Raw genomic sequence first — 26453 nt, 5'->3', positions numbered from 1 at the left:
TCTCCCCTATAGCTAAAGCAGGTAGCTCCATCGGGCATCAGACAAAATAGTTTGGTCTCGATACATTGAGAGAGGAGGGAAGGAGAGACATAAATAGAGGGAGGATGCAGGAGGAGACGACAGGAGAGACGAAAGGAAGTGCAACAATGTGGTTCAACAATATACCAGAAAAAGATCAACAAGTAAACATTATATCAAACAATCAGCAATACATTTGGGGAGGAGAGAAAGGAGAGAGAAAGTAGTGGGGGGTAGGGGAGGAGAGAAAGTGAGGATAAGGGAAGAGACAACCGTAGAGATGAAAGGAAGTCTGTCTAAAGAACGAATGGGTAGGTGACGACCAAGGAGGGAATCCACGGCCCATCTCCCCTATAGCTAATATGGCTAAACCAGGTAGCTCCATCGGGCATCAGACAAAATATTATCTCAGGTAGTATAGGCAAATTATTGCCTATACTACCTGAGCCCTATTTATGAACCTTTATCAACCCAGAGAATATGTATATTACATGTAAAACAATTGAGTTTTTGTGAATATGCAACCACACATGAAAAAAAAATGGAGATACATGAATGCAACAGATGCTTGTGATGACTTACTTGGCAGCATTTAGCACACTGCAAGAATGTCCTAACATTATTACATAAAACACATATTGTATATAAAATGCTTCTTTAAAGGGCTGAAGAAAAATAATTCCAAGTTACGACCCATTTTAAGAGAATTGGTGACATTAAGAACTTACCATCAAGTCTTTTTCCATGAAATATGGCTTTTCTGTGGAGCCATCATTTGTTTCAATATCAATGATGTAACAAAGAAACAGGGAGTCCACCACCATTTCAAACACTGATAAAAAGCTGTGGGCTACCACATAGGCAAAAAACGCAACCAGGAGCAGCGGGATGACCCAGACATGCAGTTCGCGATGGTAATTAAATGCCATCAGACCACCAAAAACTGTAAAACATACGACAAATACCTGCCCAAAGACAAAAGAAAAAGCGACATTAAGCACGATGTATATTGTATATTGAGATTCACTTACGCAAACATGCCTCTGTTGAAGTGAATCGAAAAACAGAAGCAACATTGGCATTCATAGTAATAGGTACAACTTATTAGCTGTGTATGCATCACTCCTGCACATTATAAACTTTTGTCCCTACCTTTCCTAGAAAAATTAGGAAATCTCCAAAGCAGTTAAGGGACGCAACACTAATCGAACTCTTTGATAAAATAGTGCAAGCATCCTTTGCGGAGGTGCAGAAATCAGTTCCATTTATAGCTGCCGCAATGTATGCATCCTGAAAGAAAGAGAGAAAGACATTTTACTAGAACATGACTTTCTTAAATTTTTTATTTCAAAGTATTTTTCATTTATTTTATATTCAAGACATTAGCATTTCTGTTACAGGATTAGCAATCCGTACCATATATAAACAGTGTTTACCGTCGCTTCAAAACATATGCTTGACTAACCCCTCCTGACCTGGCTTAGTGAGAGAAAGAAAGAAAGTGAAAGTGATAGTAGGAAAAAGATGAAGAGAAGGGCACAAGAGAGGCTATGTATTTGTGAGACTTGTTTATAATCGCCTGACCAGGCCGCCACATCACTGGCTTGCTTGTGGGGATATAGGCAGACAAGTCATTCCAACCGATCCCTATGGCCATAGTGATTGGGCTCAATAACATTGCTTTTACCGCACTTTCCTTTAACACTTTCTTTGAGACACCGCTGTACTATATCAACCAGCCCCTTGTTTTCATACAAGCAGCACTGCCTTTCTTTCTGCAGGTTTACTTAATGAGAAAGAACTTGCGTGTGTTGTCTGGGGACCAATTGCAATGCCAAAGAAACCCGCGTCCACTTGGACTCTTTGCTTTTGAAGAGTCCAAGTACCATACTCGGGCATTCTGGTGCAAATTCTAGGATTACGACAGAAACTCTCTCCAAATTCTTCGCAGGCCATATCTCTCTTATCAGCCACCTCTAAGCAGACATCAAAAGGCACATATAAGAGAGCTCTCCTGGCTGACACGAACATATGATCCATAATTATGGTGATGATACCTAACTAGATCTAAAAATCATGCCAGGATGTGGAAGTCATAATGAAAGCTCAACCCCAGGAAGGCCCGAGTTGGTGCTGATCACCAATGACATCCTACATGAACGTGTGCAGCAATGGCTCTCAAGTGATGGCAGCTGATGGCTTCAATTCACAAGTGGTCAATGTGGCAAAGCTCTAGGGTGGCAATAACTAATCATGAAATGTGTTGCTAGAATTCCAATACAAGCTGAGAAAACTCTTGAAATTTGAGTACAATTTACTGATTGACCTGCACCAACCACAGTGCCTTGGACTAAGGGTGCAACATGCCTTTAGTGTATGCACTTCTTATGTGCAATGTTTAAAGCATCTATGTGAGCAGGGGAAGGTCACCTGGCTGTTAGAGTCTGTGGGGTGCTCCTACGCTTTTTATTTTATCACAACTGGCTAAATCAGCAAGTACGAACCCTCAAATGATAAAAATACTCTTCTCTAATGAGTGGCAAAAACATGTAATGACATTTCAAATAGGGAAGCAAGAAAAACATGAACAGACTGAACTGCACCTATCATATTTCTATGGAAGTACGGATGCAACATGTTCAGTGTCAGACGCATGCCAGTGAAAATCCTGGTGGCTTTAGTTTAGACGGGCAAGAAGTCAGCCTTTCTCTGGTCAGTAAACACACATTTTCACTACATGGTTACTGTCCATAGGGGAGGCAATGGATAGAGTTGGTTGTCTTATGCAAAAAAGTGAATACTTATTTACTAATCTGTGGCTTTTGTTAATTGACACTTGACGTGGGATCTTCAGAAGAATGCGAGAAATGTCCCATTTTTAGATAAATCAAAATGTAATTGATATCTTAGTGTAACAAGGAGTGGTCACCTCTGTTCGGTACAGAATGTACTGCCCAACAGCTGGGAGTATGGCCACTGTCTTTTCAATTAATAACCTGTAAAGACCCACACTATTTTAAATTTTTGAGGTTTTGTAGTCTAGTACGGTCAATATTCCAATTTTGTCAAAAGGGGATGAATAGCCACATTTCAGCACAAATTAGAATATCCCGTGATTTTGTAACCCATTTATCATTTTAAGGAGCACATAGTCTAAAGTTGCTATTTTATGGCTCAGAAGACATGGAGGTGGGACAGGCATTTAGTTTCTTGAATGTTTCCAAAGAAGTAATGGTACTGAAGAGTAAATTCGAGGCTGACTGCATTCCTTGTATTGACTTGATGAGTTTGTAGATATTTTGGACTTAAGAAAGAAATTTAAAAACTAGTTTGCAACTTGTGATTGTGGGCTTGTGATAGTAGGAAGGTGAGTGTTTACTTTGATACCTAATTGTTTTTGGTTAGCTTTTAGAATCCATTTTTTCCTTTTTAGGTTTAAGAATTAAGATGAATTATACCATTACAGTGCAAAAGGCCTTTTATCAGCTGGAGAACGATCTCTCCACTGGCATTCAGTTTCATGCTGGAACACTAAATCTGATAACTTTGGGGGTCACTCAGAGTTATGCAAAGTGGAAAGTCTGTCAAAAATTAGCAGAGCTCCCGTCCCCACAAACCTCTGGTTTCTATGCTTCATTTAGGGGTGAGAGTACCACTGATTGATTACTGGTCCAGTCTCCACTGGCTATACCAGCATTTATCAAAAGCCGCGGTCTTTTCATGCCTCTGGAAGAATTTCCTGTTCAGTTGTGGTAAGCAATTGTTATTCAATTAAACTACTTTACAGTAACCCCTGCTACGCAAGGCAGATGTGCTTACCAGTGTCTTCATAAAACAGAATATGGTGTATCCTTTGATAAGCACAAGGGGCTGGGGTAACAAACGTAGCAATCAAACATCAAAGGTGCCCTTTGGGCACGACACTGTGGTTATATGGGAATTACATTTAAACACATGGATCTAGTACATCAAAAGGATTAATCTTACAGAGTTCTTAAATGGTCTTTCTATTTATTACAAGTCTTACAAGTACATGATATTTATGGAATCTGATTGATAACCTCACCAATCAACACTCATGGAAATATGATTCAAAAGAAACAAAGCATAAATTAGTAAAAATAAATGTACAAAAGAATAGGGGAATTAATATTGTGAGGGCATATAATGCAGGGGTTGTCTCAGGATGATCATAGAGGAATATCCAGGGAAAAATATGCTCAGTGAAAGTCAACCTCTCTGACGTCTAAGCTATGATAATATGTAATTCTATAGTATGGTATGGCATGACTTCTCATTGAATAGTATTGTATGGTATAGCCTGTCATTGTATGGTGTGGTATGGCCTGTCATGTAGTATGGTGTGGTCTGTCATTGTACAGTATGGTATGGCCTGTCATTGTATCGTATAGTATGGACTTTCATTGTATAGTATATATGGTATAGTATGTCATGGTACAGTATGGTATGGCAAGGCCTGTCATTGTATAGTATGGTATGGTGTGGTGTGGTGTCGTCTGGTATGACCCATTCATTGTATGGCATTGTCTGTCATTGTATAGTATAGTACGATATGTTATGGCCTACCATTGTAGAGTGTGATATGGTATGGCTTATTGTATAGCATGGTATATTTGTAATTGTACATTACAGTATGGCATGGTATGGTCTGGCAGGTCTTTGTATAGTATGGCCTGTCACTGTGTAGTATGGTAGGGACTGTCTTTATATAATATGTATGGAATATGGTATGGTGTGGGCAGTCATCATGTAGCATGGTATGATATGGCATGACATGTCATTGTATAGTATGCTATGGTATGGCCTCTCATTGTATAGCATGGCATGGTGTGCCCTGACATTGTATAGTATGGTACTGCCTGCCATTGTGTAGTATGGCATGATATGGCCTGTCATTCTATAGTATGGTACTGTGTGGCCGGTCATCGTATAGAATGGTGTGGAATGATATGGCCTGTCATTGTATGGTATGGCCTATCATTGTCTAGTATGATATGGTATTGTATGGCTTGTCTTTGTATAGTATAGGATGGTATGGTAATGTATGGTAGGTTCTGACAATATATAGTATGGTATGGTGTGGCCTGTCGTTGTATGGTATGACATGGTGAAGCCTTTCATTGTATAGTATGGTATTGTATGATAAGGTATGGGATTTTATTGTACTGTATTGCATGGTGTGGTATGTCATTGTATAATGGCTCGATTGGGTTTCTTGCCCAGAACTGCGCCCTCAGAGCAGCAGTGGGCGTTGTGGACACTGTAAGGATACATTTACCATTCTAACTGTAGCCCTAGAATATTTGGGGATAGAGCAACATTCCCCCACATAATCCAGGAGGTGCATTTAGTATTCTAACTCTAGTCCTGGAACATGTAGGGGAAAACTATAAATTCCTTAAGTATTTTCAGAAAGGGTTGAAAAGTGATAATTTTGAATTGGAAAAAGTGCTGCCCTGAGGGTGCAGCTCAGAGCAAACAACTAGGAATACCTGTATAGTATGGTATTGTATGGTACTATGTGCCATTGTATAGCTTGACATTTTATGCATTATGTGAGGTGGACAGTTATTGTACAGAATGGTATGGTATGGCCCGTCATTGTATAATATGATATGGTGTGGCTTGTCATTGTACAGCATGAAATGGCATGGCCTGCATTGTATAGTATTATATGGTATGACATCTATTTGTATAGTATGGCACGGTATGGCATGTCATTGAATAGAATGGTATGGTCTGTAATTGCATAGCATGGTATGGTATGGTATGGCCTGTAATTGCATAGCATGGTATGGTATGGTATGGCCTGCCATTTTATGGCATGGTGCGAGGTGGACTGTTATTGTATAGAATGGTATGGCCTGTCTTAGTATAGTATGCCATGGCCTGTTATTGTATAATATGATATGGTGTGGTTTGTCATTGTACAGCATGGTATGGCATGGCCTGCATTGTATTGCACTATATGGTATGGCATCTATTTATAGGGTATGGCATCGATTTGTATAGTATGGCATGTCATTGTATAGAATGGCATGGTATGGTAGGGGCTGTAATTGCATGATATAGTATGGTATGGTATTATAACATATGGTCTAAAATATATTTTGTAGTATGGTGTGGCTGATCATTGTTGTATAGTATGGTATGGTATGGTATAGCCTGTCATAGTATGGTATGGCCTGCCATTGTAAAGGAAAGTATGACCTCTCATTGTATTGAATGGCATGATGTGGCCTGCCATTGCATAGTATGTTATGGCCTGTCATTGTGTGGTATGGCATAGCGTGTCATTGTATAACATGGTACTATGTGGCCTGTCATTGTATAGAATGGTATGGTATGACATGATATGGCCTGTTATTGTCCAGTATGGTATGGTGTGACTGGTCATTGTATAGAATGGTATGTATGGCCTGTCATTGTGGAGTATGGCATGGTCTGTTATTTTACAGGAGGTTATGGCCTGTAATTGTGTAGCTTCAGCTTGGTATGATCTGGCCTGTCCTTACATGGGCAAGTATGTTTTAGGTCTGTATTGATGTTTGCATGCTTGTACTTCTGCTGCTCATTCCGTAACCGGTCTCTTCTGTGTGCATGTATCTGTACGTGTATGCATTTATGTGTTTGCATATACTTATGTACTTATGTAAATATGCATGCCTGTATTTCTGCTGCACATGCTGTACATTTGCCTCAAATTGTAAAGCGCTCTAATATCCTTCGGGAACAAATTCGCGCTATATAAAACTTTATAAATAAAAATGCATGGTATGGTGTGGTCTGTCATTGTTGTATACTATGGTAAGGTGTGGCCTGTCATTGTATGGCAGGGCAAGTCATGGCATATTATGGTATGGCCAGTCGGTTTCAAAACACTATTTTGATCAAAGACCTTAATATCAGCATAATCAATTACAGTATAACACAGTCATAAAAACAACCCATTGAATGGGTAAAAATCAAATTCAACAGCATATCAAAATACTTGGACAGTCGTTGTATAGTATAGTATGTTATTACCTGTCACTATATAGTATGTATGGTATTGCCTGTGTAGTATAGTACAGTATTATAAAGTATGGCCTTTCACTGTATAGTATGGTATGGCCTGTCATTGTATAGTGTGGCATGATGTGGCATGCCACTGTACAGCATAGAATGGTATGTTATGGCCTGTCATATAGTATTGTAGGGCCTGCCACTGAATAGTATGGTATATGGTATGGCCTGTCATTGTATAGTATGCTATGGCATTGTATTGCACAGTATAGTATGAATTGGTCATATTGTATCGTATGGTATGGCCTGTCACTATATAGAATGGTACGGTGTGGCCTTTTTTTGCACAGTATGGTATTGTGAAGCCTGTCATTGTACAGTATGGTTAAGTATGGCCTGACATGATATAGTATATGTTTTGCATGTCATTGTATAGCATGGTATGCTATTGTATAGTAGAGTATGGTATGTTATTTTCTAGTATGGTATGGAGTGGCCTCTCGCTATATAGTATGGCATGGTGTGGTTTGCTTTGGCCTGTCTTTGCACAGGATGGTATGGTCTGCCATTGTATAGTATGGTAGGGCCTTTCATTTTATAGTATGCCATGGAGTAACCTGTCATTATATAGTATAGTATGACCTGCAATTGTTCTGCAATTTCTTGTACTCTTTTAAATACATGATGCCTTGGGCACATTTAAACAAACTATGAGTCTCCCTACCTTCCTTCCTTCCTTGTAATGTTTTGTGTACAATTTTGGTAACTAGCCTTCTCAATAATACCGGTTGAGACATTGTTTGCTTATATAATAATGTATGGCAGGTCATTGTATAGTATGGTATGGCCTGTCATTGTATAGTATTTTATAGTGCGGCCGGTCTTTGGATGGTACGGCCTGTCATTGTATAGCATAGTATGGCTTGTTAATGTATGGTATGGTATGGTGTATCATTGTATATTAAAGGTATGGTTTGGAATGACCTGTGATTGTATAATGTGATATGGTTTGGGCTGTAATTGTATATTATACAGTATGGTATGATCTATCGTTGTATATGGTATGACGTGGCCTGTCACTGTATGGTATCATATTGTGTGGTGTGGCCTGTCATTGCACGGTGTGGTATAGTATTGCCTGTCATTGTATAGTATGATATGGTATGGTCTGTCACTGTATCAAATGGTACGCCCTGCCTTTGTATAGTATTGAATGGTATGGTATGGTATGGCCTTTCATTGTATAGCATGGCGGGGTACGGCCTGTCATTACATTGTTTGGTATGGTATGTGAATGTGTATGTGTAAGCATGCGTGTAGGAGTAAAAGGTCAAATGGCATGTGATGCCACTTACACTACCCCGGGCATTTTGATTAATTGACGCTTTTGGGAGAGCACAACATGGTAGAATAACTTATGCTCTATTTGGCTGACGATGCCAGCTTGCAAAGAGTACTTCTGATAAGAAATTGCTCACAGTCGAATTTGGCATGTTTAACATTGTGTGAAAATGCCACCTAAAACAATGGGTAGAGTTCGACTGGACTGTGATGATATTTCAACAGGATGAGCCTGGATGAGGACAGAAAAACTGCATGCCCGTGGGTTTGCTTCAACCCTTAGCAATAACTAACTCTTAACAAGCGATGCACTACATATGCAATGTTTTAGGTTTACCCTTTCTTTGATTTTTAAATACAGTAAACATCTAAAAGTACAGACATCTTGTAGGCCTACCAAAATAATTAACCTAGATGGAATGGTGTTCAGCAGTGTAATCGAGAATAATGTTTATAACCCATTACAATACATTTCGGCTTAGTTACATTTGGGAGCCAGACCAGGGTAGATTTTCCTTGCCAAGGAAGTAATTTATAATATTATGCTGGCTGCCCATTTTGTAAGAGAAGTTTAAAACACAATATCATTGATGCTTTCTTTTAATGCTGAGAAAGCATTTTACTGAGTCAATTTGGAATTTAATATTATTGAAATATGACATTTTGCAGCACGTGTCTGCCACAAGTGTGACCTCATGGCGCGTATTTGGAAAAACGCTTGAATGTAGCATGATCTGTGTGGAAAATGATGGTGTCATACATGAAGTAATGACGAGTGCGCCAAACTGGCAGCTGTAATCCTAACACAAACAGCAGCTGTTCTTTATTCTTGGGTGTTGTTTACAATGTATAGTGCTTCGAATGACATCATAGCCACTTTACCTGATTTAAATGCTGTAAGAACCTTTCAAAACACCAGAGACAGCACGAACAGCACTTAGATATGCACCTTGTGCAGGGGTTCTCCTGGAAAGAGAGAAAGTAAATGAGTTTTCCAAAATGAATGTTACAGAAAAGACGGTTCTTGTCGCTTGGATACTAGGTATATTCATTTCTGTTTCACATATTAGTGACTAATAGATTGGAAAGTTGGCAAGTTGTTCTTTCACCGAAAGTGAGACAGTTCACTTGGCCATAAACAAGGCGTCAGACCAACAGCTGCTTGTGGATGAAACTCTGCAGGGCAATAACCCGGAGCTGACCGGCCAGCAACAGGAAATGACAGGAAATAATGTTTACACGTTTACATATTTTGGCTATGATGCATTTTGAATCGCTTAGGCCAAGTGTTACTTATCTTACTAACCCGACATGCGATACTTAAAAGTGTCCAACCTCAGAACGGAGGGCACGAACAAAGCGGACGATCTATTAAAATAAAAAAGCCTAAAAACATTTTCCTACAAGGTGAAAAGTGCTGATTGGTGTTAGTTGTAGGCCTTCCAAGTAGCGAACTCTGCATACAAGTGGAAGGAAAAAAAATAAAATCCAACGGAGAATGGCCATGAGATGATGAGACACCAGAAAACACGCAGAGGGGTAATACATAGTGGCTCCAGTCAATCTGAGATTTCACATTTATTTGACAGGAATAACGTAACAAAATACCTTTTCAATTAGCATTTCATAACACAGTTTTGCCATATGTAAACACTATAAATAAAAGCTGTTACTACTACCGAATTTTATGGTACTCCATTCATAAACCAACTCAATGTTGAATGGCAGACTTAGTGGGCATTGCTGTGCTTCAGTCCTTTGACCTGCAAACCACAACAGATGTCAGCAGCTAGTGTTTAACTTACTGAGTCATCTTGACAGCATATGTAGTTATTTTTATTCTGCATACAATAAATATAGAATGGCCAGTGCGACAGTTTTCCCCATTTATCCTGGCAAATTTCGGTAAGTTCTACTAAGTTACTGCTTCTATGTTTGTGGAATGCCAGGAGTTTTGGTTTACACCCTAAATAAATAGCACACACCAACCAGTAGTATGGCATTGCAGCACTTTTGGTAGCCCTAGGTTAAATTTGCAAATGGGTCAGCGGTTTCCATCGCAGACCACAGTCGGAATAGGTAAGGTAGTGGTGATTGTAAGCTGAAGTAATGTGCCTATTCTAGGAGAAAGTGTCAGTCTTACGCTTTCATTACAAGCTCCATTCTGGCTGTAAACTCAAATTTTCAGCTGAATTGGAATTACATGTTTTGTAGGTTGGCTGAAAACAGTGAGCAATTTGGGGGAGATATGCAGAAACTGGGACAATAATACAGATTTCTGATGTTATTCCCCATTCTATAAGGGCCTATAGTGGTGTAACTCGTACTCTACTGCTATTAACACTATCCCTGATAGTGATAATACCAAGTCGGGTATTAAGAGCTGGAACTTTGGGCCAACTCATAATGAGGGAATAAGTGGGCTATTGGATGAAGAGTCTAGATGACTTTACTAAAATTGTTTACATATCTTCTTGTTTAGTATACAGCATGCCAATTGCAAAACCAGTGATTACATGGGCTAGGTAGTTACTGGTGGTATACACTATTTTGTGTGCTGCAACCACTAGAGAAGACTGAAAAACAGAGGTCCCATCACCTCCAATCTAAGCCCCAACAATAAATAACTCAAAAAAATGAGAGAAGGTAAGTTGCAAAATAAGCTGGCTTCTATCATCTGAGGCACAAGGCAAGCATTACAAACCAAACAGAACACTGGGCCCAGGCTTGAAGCACGTATCATACTACCATACCATAAGAAATGCTTCACAGGCTCAAGTACATGCAGCCAAGCTCTGGAACTCACTACCATCCAGCATTAGAAGCACCCTGAAGCATACTGACTTTTGAAGTCAGTTGAAACCATGGCTATTTCCTAGATACTTGCGTCATCTACATCCCCGCAACAGAGCCAAAAAAACAGTTGTACCCTCATGCACGATCCTCACCTTACATCCCATGAAATGGAAACAACTAAACCATGAACCTGCTTTAGATAGGCAGAAAAACTAAGACGGGTTGACCTTTGGTACACAGTGACATTTTATAGTTATGTACTTGCATACATAACAGTTACTGTCTACAATAATAATAAGACCATAATATGCAGCGGTCAGCAGCAAACTGTATCTTATACCTAAGCCTATTCTGTTTTAGGTTTAAACCTACATTAACAGATAAAACCCCACTTAAAGGGAAATAGCCCTCACCAGTGAAAATATGTAAACACTGATAAATACCTGCATAACCACAAACTAACTGTCAATCAAAGAAAGGAAAAGGAGAGGGAAAGAGTCATTTTTATTTCTTCCTAAAGGGGCCAATACAATGTAATTTTGTTATACAAGGTAGCAAGAGGAAAGTCTGGGCTAACATAATTCTGCTTGAGTTTTGTTGTTTAGGGATGTCACTAAAATATTGTTTCTTCCTTTTTTCAGTTTTGTAGTCTCTGGTCTAAAGATGCAAAGACTGGAGTGATATTGTTTCTATTTGCAGTGATTCAGCTAGGTTTATGAAAAAGTTGTTTTTTGACTTGTCCAAATTGATACCTGAGATGAAGTGCTTCCCTGTAATAGTTCTGTGCCATTAGCTAGATGGTATGCTGAAAGCATATTTACAATCTTCAGAGTTAATGAAGAATGCTATTGACTTTGTAGTCCATTCTGGTGCACTGTTTAATTATGCGCGGGAACTAAAAGCAAATATTTCTCATTTTGCGCTTTGTGTGGCATCAAAGAAAGAGTCATCGCAACTGTGTGAGTTAGCCGGTGGCTCTCAGTCTTAGAAGCTGTAAATGCTATATTATCCATGTGTCGGCCGTTTACAAACCTTTTGCTTAGTGATGATGCCAAAGGCAATAAATTTGAGGATCTTTAGTCGCATATTCATAGTGATGAGAAAAAAAGGACACTCTACTACATTCTCAGATTTTTACAGGAAGACATGACTGCTGTAGTGGACCTAATCAACAAACTAGTCTTAAAACACCCTTGTCTTCCAAGTGTTCCGAGTAATTGGTGGAGATGTGAAACATCTCCTTGATGTAGGCTGGTTGAAATCTTTAGTGACTTTGGCACTGCAACATCTTCCATGTACGAATGATTGCCAGTTAGTAAGCAAAAAGATGTTGAGGAGCAATTCCGGAAATTTTATTTTCCAAAGCATGAGAAATGGCTTGCAATGAAGTCTGGAAATGTTCCTTCACCAGCCATGGCATTTACAATCAATGAAGCCGTACTGTGGCACAAGTTCTAGATTCCTTCCTTAAAGGGGAATTTTCTCAGACTTTGAAAAGTACTGCTTAATTTTTGACCACTTCAATGAGTACCACTTCAATAACTCGAACTGCATATGCACCCAGTTCAGCACATATGCTGCAGAACATGTCCCAGAGAATTGCAATCTTGAGGTGCACCAGTATTGGCATGGAAAGCTATGTCAGTGGCCAGATTTAGGAAATTGTGTGCTGGCTGTTTTGGCATTGCCCGTCTCAAAGGCCAATTTTGAGAGGGCCTTTACACAGATAAAAGTTTACATGGGAAGGAACGAGCGAGCGCGCATGACAAACGACTCGCTAAAGAAGTATTGTATGGTGTACTACAGTAAGTTTGATTTGTTAAAATGTGTTTGGACCTCATATACACTGTACATACACTTTATATATACACTATGCACTATCAGTGTAGAAAACAAATAATAAAAAAAGCAAAACTTTCCATAAACACCAGAAAACCACGGTTTCTGTTGTTTTTAATGGCTCGAAAATGTGTAACCACTAATAACCACTGTTTTTTTAAGTTATTGAAATCACTGGAAAACACAGAAAAAAACCACCAGAATTTACCAAAAATAGAAACTGAAAAAAGGAAAGTCTTCTTATACCTCTTAAATTCACATAAAGCATATCTGCTATGAGGGTTGTCCATCACCTGCACTGTAAAGCCAAAAAACACAAACATCACCAAATGAACTATCATACATTGCTGTCCAATGCAGAGGGCTTCAATACAGTCCCTCACCACAGGTCCCACATATCTATACAATCTGATCACTACTTTAAATTTCACAAATACACTCAGGTATGGGATGATAATAAAAAGCCAAGCCCAACAGATCTCTTCACTTCGCTCTTCCTCCAAACATGCCTTCTCAAGACCACAACAAATCACTAAATCTCAGATTGAACATCACAGTGCAGTAACCACCTAAGTAAATATGCCATAATAGGTACAGTAAAGGGACCTGCAGAGCTGTTCAAAGTTACCAGCTTACTGAAAACCATAAAACTACGTGTCTGTCTCTCACACTTCATCATCATCCATTGCACTGCATCTCATAGCATGATAACTGCTCCTTGGTGGTCATCATGCAGGACGTGAAAAAACTTGCACATAGGATAAAAACAGGGGAGTATTAAACACTATATAAATGCTGCAATGCAATACAATAGAAACTGTGAAAAAAATAGAAGAGATGCAAAAAAAGAAATCAGTAAAGATCATGCAAAAAAAGGCGGATACAGCCAAAGTAACATATTATTTATGTCACCCATACATGGACATTCTTGGTGCTTCTCAAGACTTTGAAATGTGCAGCAGCGCCAGCAAGAGAGAGAGCTCTACCAAACATTTTTCCACAGAGCAGTCTCGGAGAGAGCAAAATGAGCAGGACGAAACTGAGAGGTACTAAATAGTGCATTTTAAAAAGCACAGTCTCCCAAGTACTTTGATGAGAAAGGGATTGCTGTAGAAGAGTTCTGAAAACAGGATCTAGATATGTCCCTAAATTGTTATTAATCAAATAATAGAGCCACCATGCACATTTGAAAAGCACATCTGGCCAGTTCGGTGTCTATACAAGATAGACTTCAGCTACATTATATAAACAATTTTCACTAGAGCTGAAGTATGCATTTGAATAGTAGGATTTATGGATGCATATTTAGTCATTATACAAGCGAGCCATGGGAAGCTGTGATGTGCAGAAGAAAACAGTGACCTTCATTAATCAAGCACTGGCAAAAGCAGCAGGGCTGGCTTACATTTTAAATCCTGACTAAAATATTAACAAGGCCTACTGCTGAGAAAAAAACAAAGCACAAAAATGCTTAAAATAGACACAGAATTTAGTATATAATGATTCAGAGTTATTTTGAAATGTAAAATGGTCCCTTGTGCATTGCACTGTAGGATGAATGCTACACCAAACAGCCAAAATGATGATATAAGAGAGAAACACTCCGGAGGGTGGAGCCAAAGCCTACTTTATGTATATTTTAAAGAATTGCACTGTGATGCCAGCCTAAAGAGGCTGCATACTATTCTGAGCATTCAGCAGCAGCAGACATTTATCCTGCCAGATTATTATACCTCAGCTGGAATAACACCACCTGATATATATAGCAATGAGGAAAGAACTGCATATGATACAGTACTGCAGCAGGATAAATTACTCCAGTGTGAATTATTCATTGACAACAATATGCCAGATTGAACTAAAGGTGAACGGTAAGATTCCCTCTTATACATTTAAGAAAAGTTAAAGAGAGTGAGCACTGACTCTTGCATAGTAGTAACATCCAATCTACTCTGCTTCTGCAACATATAACAAGTCATAAATCAATAAAATACATGGATTTCCTTTATAAAAACCTATTTCTAATTGTTTTATTACATTCTAATAAGGACATTACTAGTCACTTGTTAAAAGAAAACATAGCTGTCGACCTGTAAGAACCTATTATAGTTTAGTTCAAGTTCAAGTTCAAGGATTTATATAGCGCACTACTCACCCGGAGGGTCTCAAGGCGCTTGGGGGTGGGTTAATTATTTATCGAATAGCCAGGTTTTAAGTTCTTTTCTGAAGGAGATGTGGTTCTGTGTAAGGCGGAGGTGGGTGGGGAGTGAGTTCCAGGTCTTGGCTGCCAAGTAGGAGAAGGATCTGCCTCCCATGGTGGATCTCTGGATACGCGGAACTGCGGCGAGGCCTTGATTGGAGGATCTTAGTTGGCGGGTGGGTGTGTAGAAGGATAGTCGAGTGTTGAGGCATTCGGGCCCCAGTTTGTAGAGGGCCTTGTGTGCGTGGGTGAGGAGACGGAATGTTATTCTCTTGTTGACGGGGAGCCAGTGCAGGTCTTTCAGGTGGCCGGTAATGTGATTTTGGCGAGGGATGTCCAAGATGAGTCTCGCTGATGCGTTTTGGATGCGTTGGAGTTTTTTCTGTAATTTGGCTGTAATTCCGGCGTAGAGGGTGTTTCCGTAGTTCAGTCGACTCGTGACTAATGCGTGGGTGACAGTCTTTCTTGTCTCGGAGGGGATCCAACGGAAGATTTTTTTGAGCATACGAAGTACGTTGAAGCAGGAGGATGAGACGGCGTTGACTTGTCTGGTCATCGAGAGTGAGGAATCTAGGATGAAGCCCAGGTTGCATGCGTGATCTGTGGGTGTGGGTGCTGTGCCCAGAGCTGAAGGCCACCATGAGTTGTCCCAGGCAGAGGGGGATGATCCTAGGATGAGCACCTCCGTTTTGTCTGAATTAAGTTTTAGGCGGCTGTTTTTCATCCATTCGGCTACTTCTTTCATGCCTTCGTGGAGGTTGGTTTTGGCGGAGTTAGGGTCTTTGGTGAGGGAAAGGATCAGCTGGGTGTCGTCAGCGTAGGAGATGATGTTGAGGTTGTGGTGACGTGCGATGGATGCGAGTGGACTCATGTAAACGTTGAAGAGGGTGGGACTGAGTGATGATCCTTGTGGTACACCGCAAATGACTTTGGTAGCCTCTGATTTGAATGGCGGAAGTCTTACTCTCTGGGTTCTTCCGGCGAGGAACGAGATGATCCAGTCCAGTGCTTTTCCTTGTATTCCGATGTTGTTGAGGCGTTGTATGAGGGTGCTATGACGGACTGTGTCGAAGGCGGCGGAGAGGTCGAGTAGAATGAGGGCCACTGTTTCTCCGTTGTCCAGTAGTGTTCGGATATCGTCTGTGGCTGCGATGAGGGCGGTTTCGGTGCTGTGTTTGGCTCGAAAGCCGTTCTGTGAGGGATCGAGGGAGTTGTTGGATTCGAGGAAGGCGGCGAGTTGGCTATTGACGGCTTTCTCAATGACTTTTGCCGGGAAAGGGAGGAGGGATATTGGGCGGTAGTTTTTGAGTTCAGAGGGGTCTGCTGTGGGTTTCTTCAGGAGGGCGCTGACTTCGGCATGTTTCCAGCTTTCTGGGAAGGTAGCAGAGTTGAAGGAGCAGTTGATAACATCACGGAGATATGGTGCGATGATGGAGTCTGCTTTGTTGAAAATGTGGTGGGGGCATAGGTTGGTTGGCGAGCCAGAGTGGATGGAATTCATTAGGCGGATGGTGTTATCGGTGGTGATTGGGTTCCAGGCGCTGCGAGTGTTAGAGGGCTGTTTAAGTTCTAAGGGGGGTAGGGGGGATTGTTCGTTGGAACTGTTCTTGAAGCTGTTATGTATGTCGGCAATTTTGTTGTAGAAGAAGGAGGATAGCGAATCGCAGAGGTCTTGGGAGGGAGTGATGTCGTTTGAGGCTGCGGTGGGGTAGGTAAATTCTTTGACGATGTTGAATAGTTCCTTGCTGTTATGGGCATTGTTGTCGAGTCGATTCTTGAGTGCTGATTTCTTGGAGGATCGAATCAGCTGGTGGTGTTTGCGGGTGGCTGTCTTGAGGGTGGTCATGTTTTCGGCGGTTGGGTTTTTTCTCCATGTTTTCTCGAGGGTACGGCATAGTTTCTTGGATTTCTTAAGGTCATCGTTGAACCAGGGTGCCTTTTTGTAGTCTTGTTTGGTGTGATTGTTTTTCAAGGGTGCTAATTCGTCAGCGCTGTGAGTGATCCATAGTTTGAATTTGATGGCAGCTTGGTTTGGGTCCGATGAGAGGGCGGGTGGTTTTTGGTTGAGTGATGTGAGGAGTTGGTCGGTGGTGATTTTTATTCCATTTTCTTCAGGGAATAGGTTGTGGGGGGTTGTGGGACGAGGTTGTTTTGTAGCTGAAGTGAACACAATTGTGGTCCGTCCAGTGGAGAGCTGTGGAGCAATCGAAGGAGATGTGTTTCCTGGAAGTGAAGATAGGGTCTAGCGTATGCCCGGCTATATGGGTGGGGGTGTCAACAAGTTGTTTGAGTCCAAGATTGGCCAGGTTGTCCAGAAGGGCGGTGGTGTTGCTGTCGCTTTTCTTTTCTAGGTGGAAGTTGAGGTCTCCTAGTAGAATGTAGTTCTCGGAGGCGAGGGCATGAGGACTGATGAAGTCAGTGATGTCCTTGGTGAATTGTTTACGTGTTACGTGTTAGGTGTGATACAACGCCATCTATCACAGCCATAAGACATCGTGAAAGACAGGGCACTGAAATGAATATGATATGCTGTTTAAAGAAGGAAAACTAACTAGATTTTCAGCTCTTCGGATCGGTTTCCCTAAAATAAGAAGCCAATAGCAACAAGCACTGGCAAAGGCAATAGGTCCCCTCTTACTAATGTGAGGGCCATGCTACTGGCCTTGCCAGTTCTTCTATGCAAAGCCTTTTTTTAAAAATATTAAATGAAAAGAAATGTCAAAATACTGAAGGAAAGCAAACAAATACACCAAGGTATCTTAAAACAATGCATTGAATTTAATATTTTCAAGCTTTATAAATGGACCTGTTAATTTTTCACTCAGAAACTCTGAACAGAATTTAAAAAGAATAAGAAGAGTAAGAAAGTAAAAAAAAATGCTTGCCATGGCCTAATTTACTTTCAAGAAGATAGAAAAATTATACATTTGCTTTTTTCTTTAGCTCAGGCAGAAGATTAATTGGTATCCAGGTCAAGAGACATTTCCTGTTTAGGTCTCCTGCCTAGCGTTGCAGTGCGCAGCACTGCCCGCGCAGAGAGAGACCTTGTAGGGGGTTTCAAAACGGACCTAGGAATCGCACACGCTTGTGCGTGTGCTTTTCTTTTTTGGCCCACGCTACTGGCCTTTGTGTGCGTCTTTTTATCAAAGACAGCACGCAATTGGCCAAAGGCGGGCGCATTGCTCCGCCCATGGCCTATTGGTGTCGGTTAACCGCACCGCTGCCACGTGGTTTCAATTATCGTGCCCAGACATGGGTGCAATAGTTGAAACCTCATGTCTCGCTGTGGCGCGCGCACCCCTCACAGGATTGTTCTTTTTCGATCCATTTCACAGGGTAGCAACTAAATGAAAGAAGGAAAGAGAGGTTGTGAACCATTTCTTCAAGTCACGGTTTTCAGCAAAGGCTCGATTTTTAGGCTGGGTTCTCGTATTATGTTATAGGAGGTTTTATAAAGCGCACAGCTACTCGACAGACTATCCCGGCGCTGAGACAGGACAAAGTTGCAGATGCCAAAACTGGGGTAAAGAAAAACATCGACCCTGAGAGTTTAGCGCTTAGCCTGCTTGCTGGAACAACCAGGTTCTCAGTTTCTTCCTAAAAGCCAGAATATTTGTAATTTGCCTAAGCGGGCGAGGGAGTTTATTCCAAAATCTAGCCACCAGCACCTGGAAAGAGCGGCTGCCACAGTGAGCGTTACGATACTTAAGAGTCACGATGAGGTGTTGGTGAGCTGACCTAAGAGATCTGCCAGGACTATAGTATGAGTATTCCTGCGGGTGTAGAGTGCCCCGTGCCATGCAGAGCTTTGAAGGCCAGAACCAGAGCGGACCGGTAACCAGTGCAGATTCTTCAGATGGTGGGAAATCCGGTCTCTAGGATCGAAGCTCAGTACTGCCCTCGCTGCCGCATTCTGCACGACCTGCAGTCTACTGAGCAAAAACTCCGGAAGGCCCAGATAAAGGACGTTGGCATAATCCAGCCTGGAGGTGATGAGGGCCTGTACAACTGTCTTTCTGTGTTAAATAGGTAGTAAAAATAAGAACCTACGGAGCATTTTCAGGAGACCAAAACATATGCCTACCACCGACTGTACTTGTGGTGTCATGGAAAGAGTCTCATCCATCTTCACACCCAGATTATTTGCGATTTTAACCAGTGATTGAGGGGGGAGACATATCTGAGGGCCACCATTGTCTCCAGGCGTCCAGGGGAGGTGTGCCGAAAAAGATTATTTCAGACTTTTCTGAATTGCATTTGAGATGGTCGAGTCTGAACCAGGCAAAAGTATCTCTCGGGCACTTATTAATCTTCTCCCCGTTGAATTCCTCTCCCTTCTTACTCGTAAACAGCAGTTACGTGTCGTCAGCGTATGATATAATTACAACCTCGCCTGCTTTGATCAGCGAGGCCAAGGGAGCGATATGTAGGTTAAAGAGCACAGGGCTCAAAATGGATCCCTGAGGCACACCAACACTTAGGGGAAGCAGGCTAGCTGCAAACGGAGGTGACCAAACCTTTTGCTGTCTTGCCTCCAAAAAGGAGAACCACTTCAACACCGTGCCCCCAAACCCGCACTCCTGCATTCTTAGCAGTAGGAGATCATGGGGCATGGTGTCAAAAGCCGCAGAGAGGTCAAGTTAGACCAGAACCGCTCTTGAGTATGGGGTGCAAAGTCCTGAGTTTAGCGCATACTCCACTCCCCAGCTCTGATTTCTATGAAGAAAAATTCTACACCCGCCCTCGGTTCAGAAGTCCTGAATGTTGGGATTCGACCATATGGGACAATTCGCAGCAAAGACTCAATGATCTTTCGGCTGCAGGTAATGTCTGATAACGTCTAGTTGAGCCCTCGAGGGAGAACAGCAGAGATGAGAAGGAGTATCGGGGCTCTAATCCCAGCTCACCATTAGCCATGTGCTGTGAACCTGGACACAACCACATATTTTATGTAACAATATTCACCGCGAGATAAAATGTGGACAAATGTCATAGCACCTTCACGTCCACAGTGGCGTCTGAAAGGGGGCATCGTGTGTGTGCCCAGTCACGGTCTCAGACATCTATCACCCTTATTTCATGCCTTCCGCTGCTCTTGGGGCTCTGGGCAGCCAGTACTTTCCTTTCGTGGAACCGGAATGAGAGTTGACAATAACACATAACACATGTAGCACTCACAGCTACAGCATTGTGCTGCCCAGCGCTGTAAATAATCGCTGTCTAATGGTATACAGAGATTTCTCTCTCCCCCCGTTTCTCCCCCTTCCTTCCTTTCTCTCCCTGTCTCTCTCTCTCGCCCCCTCTTTTCTCTCTCCCCTCTCTTTTCCCTCTCCCTCCCTCGCTTTCTCTCTCTCTGTCTCCCCTCTTCCTCTCTCGCTCCCTCTATTCCGCTCTCTCTCCCCCTCCCAACTTCTCTTTGTCAACCTCCCTTTCTCTCTCCCCTCTCTCCCCTCTTCCTCTCCCTCTCTCTTTCCCTCTATCCCTCTTCCTTTCTCTCGCCCCCTCCCTCTCATGCTTCCTCTCTCTCCCCCCCCCCCTCTCATGCTTCCTCTCTCTCCCTCACCCTCTCCGCAAGACAAGGCAATAGTCTCAAAAGCATTTGCAATGCAATAGGTCTCGCTTTACTGAAACTTTCTGCTATTGGCATTGCTAATAATAATGCAACACCAATAGCTCAAACTTCCAGTAATGCGAGACCTATTGCAATGCAAATGCTTGTTCAGTCACGCTAGTAAATACAAACTGTGTCTTAAATGCCAGTTGATTGGGTGCAGCAGCCAGCCCCTCACCCAGTGCCATAAAAGCCTGTGTGTGTCAAGGTCCTTGATATTTGCAATGAAGGAGATACAACAAAAACAACCCTTAAAAATCTTTCCTTTTCTCATGCTGCTGCCAAAATATACATGGGAGAGGTGAGAGGTGGAGGGTAGGCGCTATCGCCACTTACTCGGTGTACACCCACGTGCATTCTGCTTGCAGTGAAGAGCTCACTCTCAGAAGCACTGCAAAAAGTGAATGCACTGTGTAGGCAGCTAGGACCCTCTGGATGCTTCACTGCTTGGCTGCTCTCCAAGGCCACACCACAAAGATGGAATGCTTGGCTGCATTGTAAAGAGCCACTTCTGGCACTGCACACCTGCAAACTGCGCCCCCTGGTTGCGCGTCCCTGCCCCGCGGGATTCTCTGATTGCATAACACCTCTGCAACTCCGGGCCTGCAGTGCACACCTGATTCTCGGCTACACTGCTGGATCCATTGGCTAGCCTAGGCTCCCAGGCGAGAGCACTGCACGGACGGATCTCTTAGTTTTCAAGGCATGGCTGTGCCCCCACCTGCAATGTCTGAGTATTCTGGCTGCAGCGCACATCTGGATCCTTTGGCTGCACTGCACAGTCGGATTTCCTGCGACACTGCAAGGCTGGCTTCCTGAGATACACTGCAAAGGGCCTTCGCTTAATTACCGCAAGCAACTGAATTCCTGAGTCCTAGGTGATCGAACAGCACTGGGTCTCCTAACTGCACTGCACGACTCCCTCGTTGTGCTGCAAACCTGTATGAATTACTTTGCACATCTGGATTGCCTCGCTCCAGAGAGAAAACAACCGTGCGCTCGGTTTTCCTTGCCTGCATCAACAGCTGGATTCCCTCGCTACACCATACATATCCCGACTGCACTGGATTCCCTGACTGCGCCGCGCAGCTGTATCCATCCCCTCGTGCTCTTATGCTTTAAAGATCCACTGACTGCTATTGAGTCCCGGCCTGCACTGCACGGATAGATCACCACACTGCACTACGAAGATCAACCCCCTATGCAAACTGGATTCACTCATTTTTATAAAGATCTCCTGTTCACACTGTACAGCAAAACTCCCTCACTAGCTGTACATATCTGACAGCACTGGATCTCACTGACATGAACACTGGATTCCATACTGAACAGCTGGATCCCTGTTTTCTATGAAGCTCCCTGACTACCTTGGTTTCCCGTCTGAGTTGCACATCTGGATTCCCCAAACAGGGTATACATATCCACTGACTGCACTGGATCCCACGGACACCAACACTGGATTCCATGCTTGCACTGCACAGCTGTATCCCATCAGTTTTTAAAGAGCCACTGGCTGCTTGGGTTCCCTGTCTAAGTTGCACAACTGGATTCTCTCACAACACAATGTCCCCAGAGCGCACTTGAGTCCGTGCAGAACTGCTTTGAATCACTGTTTACCCTAGCTGCACTGCATAGTGGAATGCCTCGCTGCATTACAAAGTTGAAGTACGTGACTGCACCGCTGAAGATGCCTGGATGTGCACAGCTGGATCAGCCCATGCACTACAGGGGTTGATTCCTTGGCAGCCCTGCGTGCCCGGCACCTCTCACGGACACAGCCATGCCCTCTTCCCCACTCATGCACCCACTGCCCCGGCCTCCTACTTACCCGAGATGAGGCTGGGCGGCACCATGCGGAGGCTGAAGCCTTTGCCCCCCAGCACCTGGTGGCTGGCGGCACAGCTCCGGCCCCGGGCCTCCCAGGATCAAAGGCTCAGCACGGCGGCGAAGAGGAGGCAGCAGCCTGGGTCGGAGGCAGCTGCCTGAGCCGGAGGGACCCATCGCGACCGAGGGGGTGGCACGGGTCGGGGGAAGGGCTCAGGCCGCGGGGATGAGCAGACCCTGGGAAGGGCGAGGAGAGCCCGGGTGAGCCCTGGAGCCACAGCCGGCGAGCAGAGGACAAAGAGGGAGCGCAGACAAAGGCGGAGGTAGCTCGCGGGGTCCAAACGTGCACCATGTACTGCCAGCTCTACCCATAGGAGATCACGGGGGAAAGGCAAGCCCGGCGTAGACAAAGAGGCGTAGGGCGGCCGCGGGGTCCAGGTGCACACCCTGTATCCGCCCCGCCTCACACAGGAGCGCATGGGACCAGGGGAGGACCAGAAGAGACAAAGGGGCAGAAAGAGCCCGCTGGGTCCTTGTGCCGACCCCGTTCACAGCCAGCCACCGATAGGGGTAACGTGGAAACAGCGCAGGAGCAGCACAGGCGTGCTCATGTACAATGCCATTGGAACGAGCTTGTGCTACATAAAACTGCACAAATAAATAATAACAAGCGCCAACGGCACCAGGCAAGTTTGGGACAAGTATGTGTGGCAGCTATTTGCGTAAGCGTGGTCATAGGTAGGGTGGAAGTTTAACTTTGAACGCACGGCAGTGCATTTACTTGAACCGTTATATATATATATATATATATATATATATGTGAAACGGACCACTCTGTGTAAATTAGGTGCTAGGATCATCATCGCTGCTGCATTCCCCAGATGACGATTGCAGCAGCGATGATGCTACTGGTGCTAGATGCTACTGAACGGTTGTGAACACCACAAGTATTTACGTCGCAGATGCCATGATGTACACTTTTCTCTCTTTATTTCCTGCTGGCGTAAAAGCTTTCTTATCTTCTTTATGGGGCCATCTGTTGGACCCCTAAAGAAGATAAGAAAGCTTTTATGCCAGCAGGAAGTCAAGTAAGCCAGTCTCAAAAGGACGGGGCTTAGAGAGAAAGAAGAACGTCACTAGGACCGCTTCTCTAATGGCTGGCCACCGTTTAGGACGCCAGCCAATGGATAAAAGGGGCGGGGCTTAACCTCGCTAGTGAAAAATACCCTACCTCATTAAATTTCGCCAGCTCGACTGCGCATGTGCGCAGTCTTTCGCAGGCCAAGACCTAAAAAAGTGCTTTCTTGAATGTGAGTTGTGAAAGGATACAAGCCATTCAGTGAAAAGGATGGTAAAGAAGCTAGGGTCCAAGGAAAGCACACACACATGAAGAGGAAGGAAACTCATCAAATAAGAAGCAAGCAAATGAAAGTAACAGGAAAGTCCAAACAACGGAAAGAAATAGGCTGGTACAAAGCCCATTGTATGTTTTTGGTATGGTTGACAAGTGGTCTTTCTAAAAGCAGTCTATAGAGACCTAAAAAGGAGATGTTTATGGAATAATATTTATTATTTGCACCTACGGTTCATTTACTGGAAAGCCAGGCTCTCTGCATGTTACCACATAGTACAAATCAAAGTCCCTTTTGAAAGTGAAATACATTAAACTGCATATAATATATTTTTGCAACAAATTACAGGATGCAGTTGGTGTGTTCAATATCACCCTGTAAAGGTGTGGTCATGTATTATAGAAATACAATACCCTTCGCCGAATGTTATAAAGCTAATCCAGGTCACCCGGAGTTACATCACCTTATAAGGCCTTGCAACAGAACTCCTCAGTGACTAATAATACCTTTATAATGCAAGAAGGAAGCTACCGTATCCCATATTTTCAGGAAAGGTGTTTGAGACAAGACACAGTTATACTTCAAAGACCATCAAATTTAGAAACACAAAATGTTTCATGTTTGCAATGTTCTCCATGAAAGTCAGCACTTCAGTACTCTCTTGTGGGTGCCAAAGTTCTAACCTGCAGGGGTGCACTGGAGTGTCTGTCCATTGAATTTCAATGCAGTTCCAAAAAAGATTGTGAATAGGTTATTGGTAACAAGGGAACCCAACTGCTGCTTGGGACCTTGGGTAAGCTTTTGCGTAAATAACAGTGGTCCCAATATCATAGATATTACAATCAATGTACAAATACATCAAATGTTGTATTTACTCAATGCTATATGAAAAACATTAAAAGCAATGTGATGGTGCAGTGGGTGTGTGGTGAGAAACGTGCTCGGTGCTTTCATACATGTGATACACGTGTGACAATATGTGATCAAGAGTGTGTATTAAGTAAAAATAACATGGTCCATTTTTGTACAAATTGTGTCCGTAGAACTAGTCGATGTTTCAATCCTTTAGACAGATATCATCATAAGGGCTCTACGAATACATAAGCCCAAGAAAAACAGGATGGGTACTAAACAAACATTGCTGAAGGCACCAAAGTGCTCAATGCAGCTACACCTGTGCAAGGATTGTATAGACTCCCAAACTCATCACAAACTGGTAATGTAGTTTGGATGGGGTCCAGGGGATTGGGAATGGGAGAGGGGCAGAGTGGGCCTATTCTAGAATGTAAAACGGCCTCCAGAGGAGTACTACAAGATCTTCCTAGACAGCAGACATTAATGCTTGAAAAGAGAGCTGAGTGAAGTTAGCTGGGTATGCTCTAAAAGATGGCTGCTCCTCTTGGGTAAAACCAGAAAGATCTTACAGTACTCTTCAGTGACCTTGGTATTAGTCCTGTTGTGTCTGAGAGTTATTTTGAACGTCATAAGGGTGTGAAAGGACACATTTCACTTCTTCTGGGAATTTGAACTATCTGTTGCATTGATCTTGTATCCACCTTGCATTACTGAACTCTCAAAACTCAGAGTTGCTAATTTATTTTCAAGTGCCTGGCCTCAATAAAAGAAAATAAGGTCTATTTTGATCCAACCTGTTTTAAGACTTGTGTAGCCATCAGCAAAGGTGGTGTCAGGCATCTTCGTCAAAGCGGATATTTTAAATCTTTTTTGAAGATGTGTGCTGGATAATGATGGTGTGGATCCTTCTACGTGTTCCTGTGTTTATGGTTCCAAGATCTCCTGATGTATTTGTCAGAAGAGCCATAATTATGGTTGCATTGGATGGATTGGTTGAAATGTCTTGAGGTGATGTGAATTAAATGCTGCTTTCTTCCTGTTTCTATGTGTTATTGGTTGTACTGTATTGTATTTAATCATTTATATAGCACTTCCTACATTTGTGTGGGGCACTAAAGTGCTTCCCTACATGGGTAGCAAGCTACACCACATAGGATGTGTGGTTAGAAGGGTGTTTTTTTGGTCCTGTGTTGGAAGTGTTTCCATGTCGTACATGAGGACTACTTGGGTGCAGTTATAGTGTTATGGGACGCAGCTCAATCAAGCTAGCCTGGCTGGTGAGGGGTGAGTACCCCGAAACCGATCCCAGGATGATTGTTTCTGGTCCAGGGAAACCTAGCCTGGAAGTTCGGGGTGGACTGTTTCCATGGGGAGCAGGGTCAAGACTGATATGCATATGGCTGGGTTTAAACTGGACTGGCATGAGCAGCAAAAAACACAATAGATTTAGGCCCAGATCTCTGCACTGGGGTGAATGTTTATTTTTCGATGTTCAATACTAGGATAGCGGGATGATGTCGTTATCTTAGAAACAACCATGTTTTTAACTTTGTTCTGAAGTGTATATGTTTCTGGATGCTTTGGATCTAGG

The 26453-nt window shown here is 42.9% G+C and overlaps 1 protein-coding gene across 6 annotated transcripts in view; it reads right to left on the bottom strand.

Moving 5' to 3' along the window:
- SLC44A3 (solute carrier family 44 member 3) overlaps positions 1-26453 on the bottom strand; it is an 879170-nt gene that overhangs the window by 11639 nt on the left and 841078 nt on the right. For all 6 annotated transcript variants that reach the window (XM_078641256.1, XM_078641253.1, XM_078641270.1 and 3 more), the window contains 3 exons: positions 9268-9351; positions 1171-1308; positions 747-983 (listed from right to left, as the gene is read on the bottom strand). In XM_078641256.1, the coding sequence (XP_078497382.1) occupies positions 747-983; positions 1171-1308; positions 9268-9351 (459 nt within the window). The remainder of the gene's footprint in view (positions 1-746; positions 984-1170; positions 1309-9267; positions 9352-26453) is intronic.

This window comes from Lissotriton helveticus, chromosome 1_1 (genome assembly GCF_964261635.1).
Source record: "Lissotriton helveticus chromosome 1_1, aLisHel1.1, whole genome shotgun sequence".
Taxonomy (NCBI): domain Eukaryota; kingdom Metazoa; phylum Chordata; class Amphibia; order Caudata; family Salamandridae; genus Lissotriton; species Lissotriton helveticus.
This window is presented reverse-complemented; position numbering and strand designations above follow the sequence as displayed.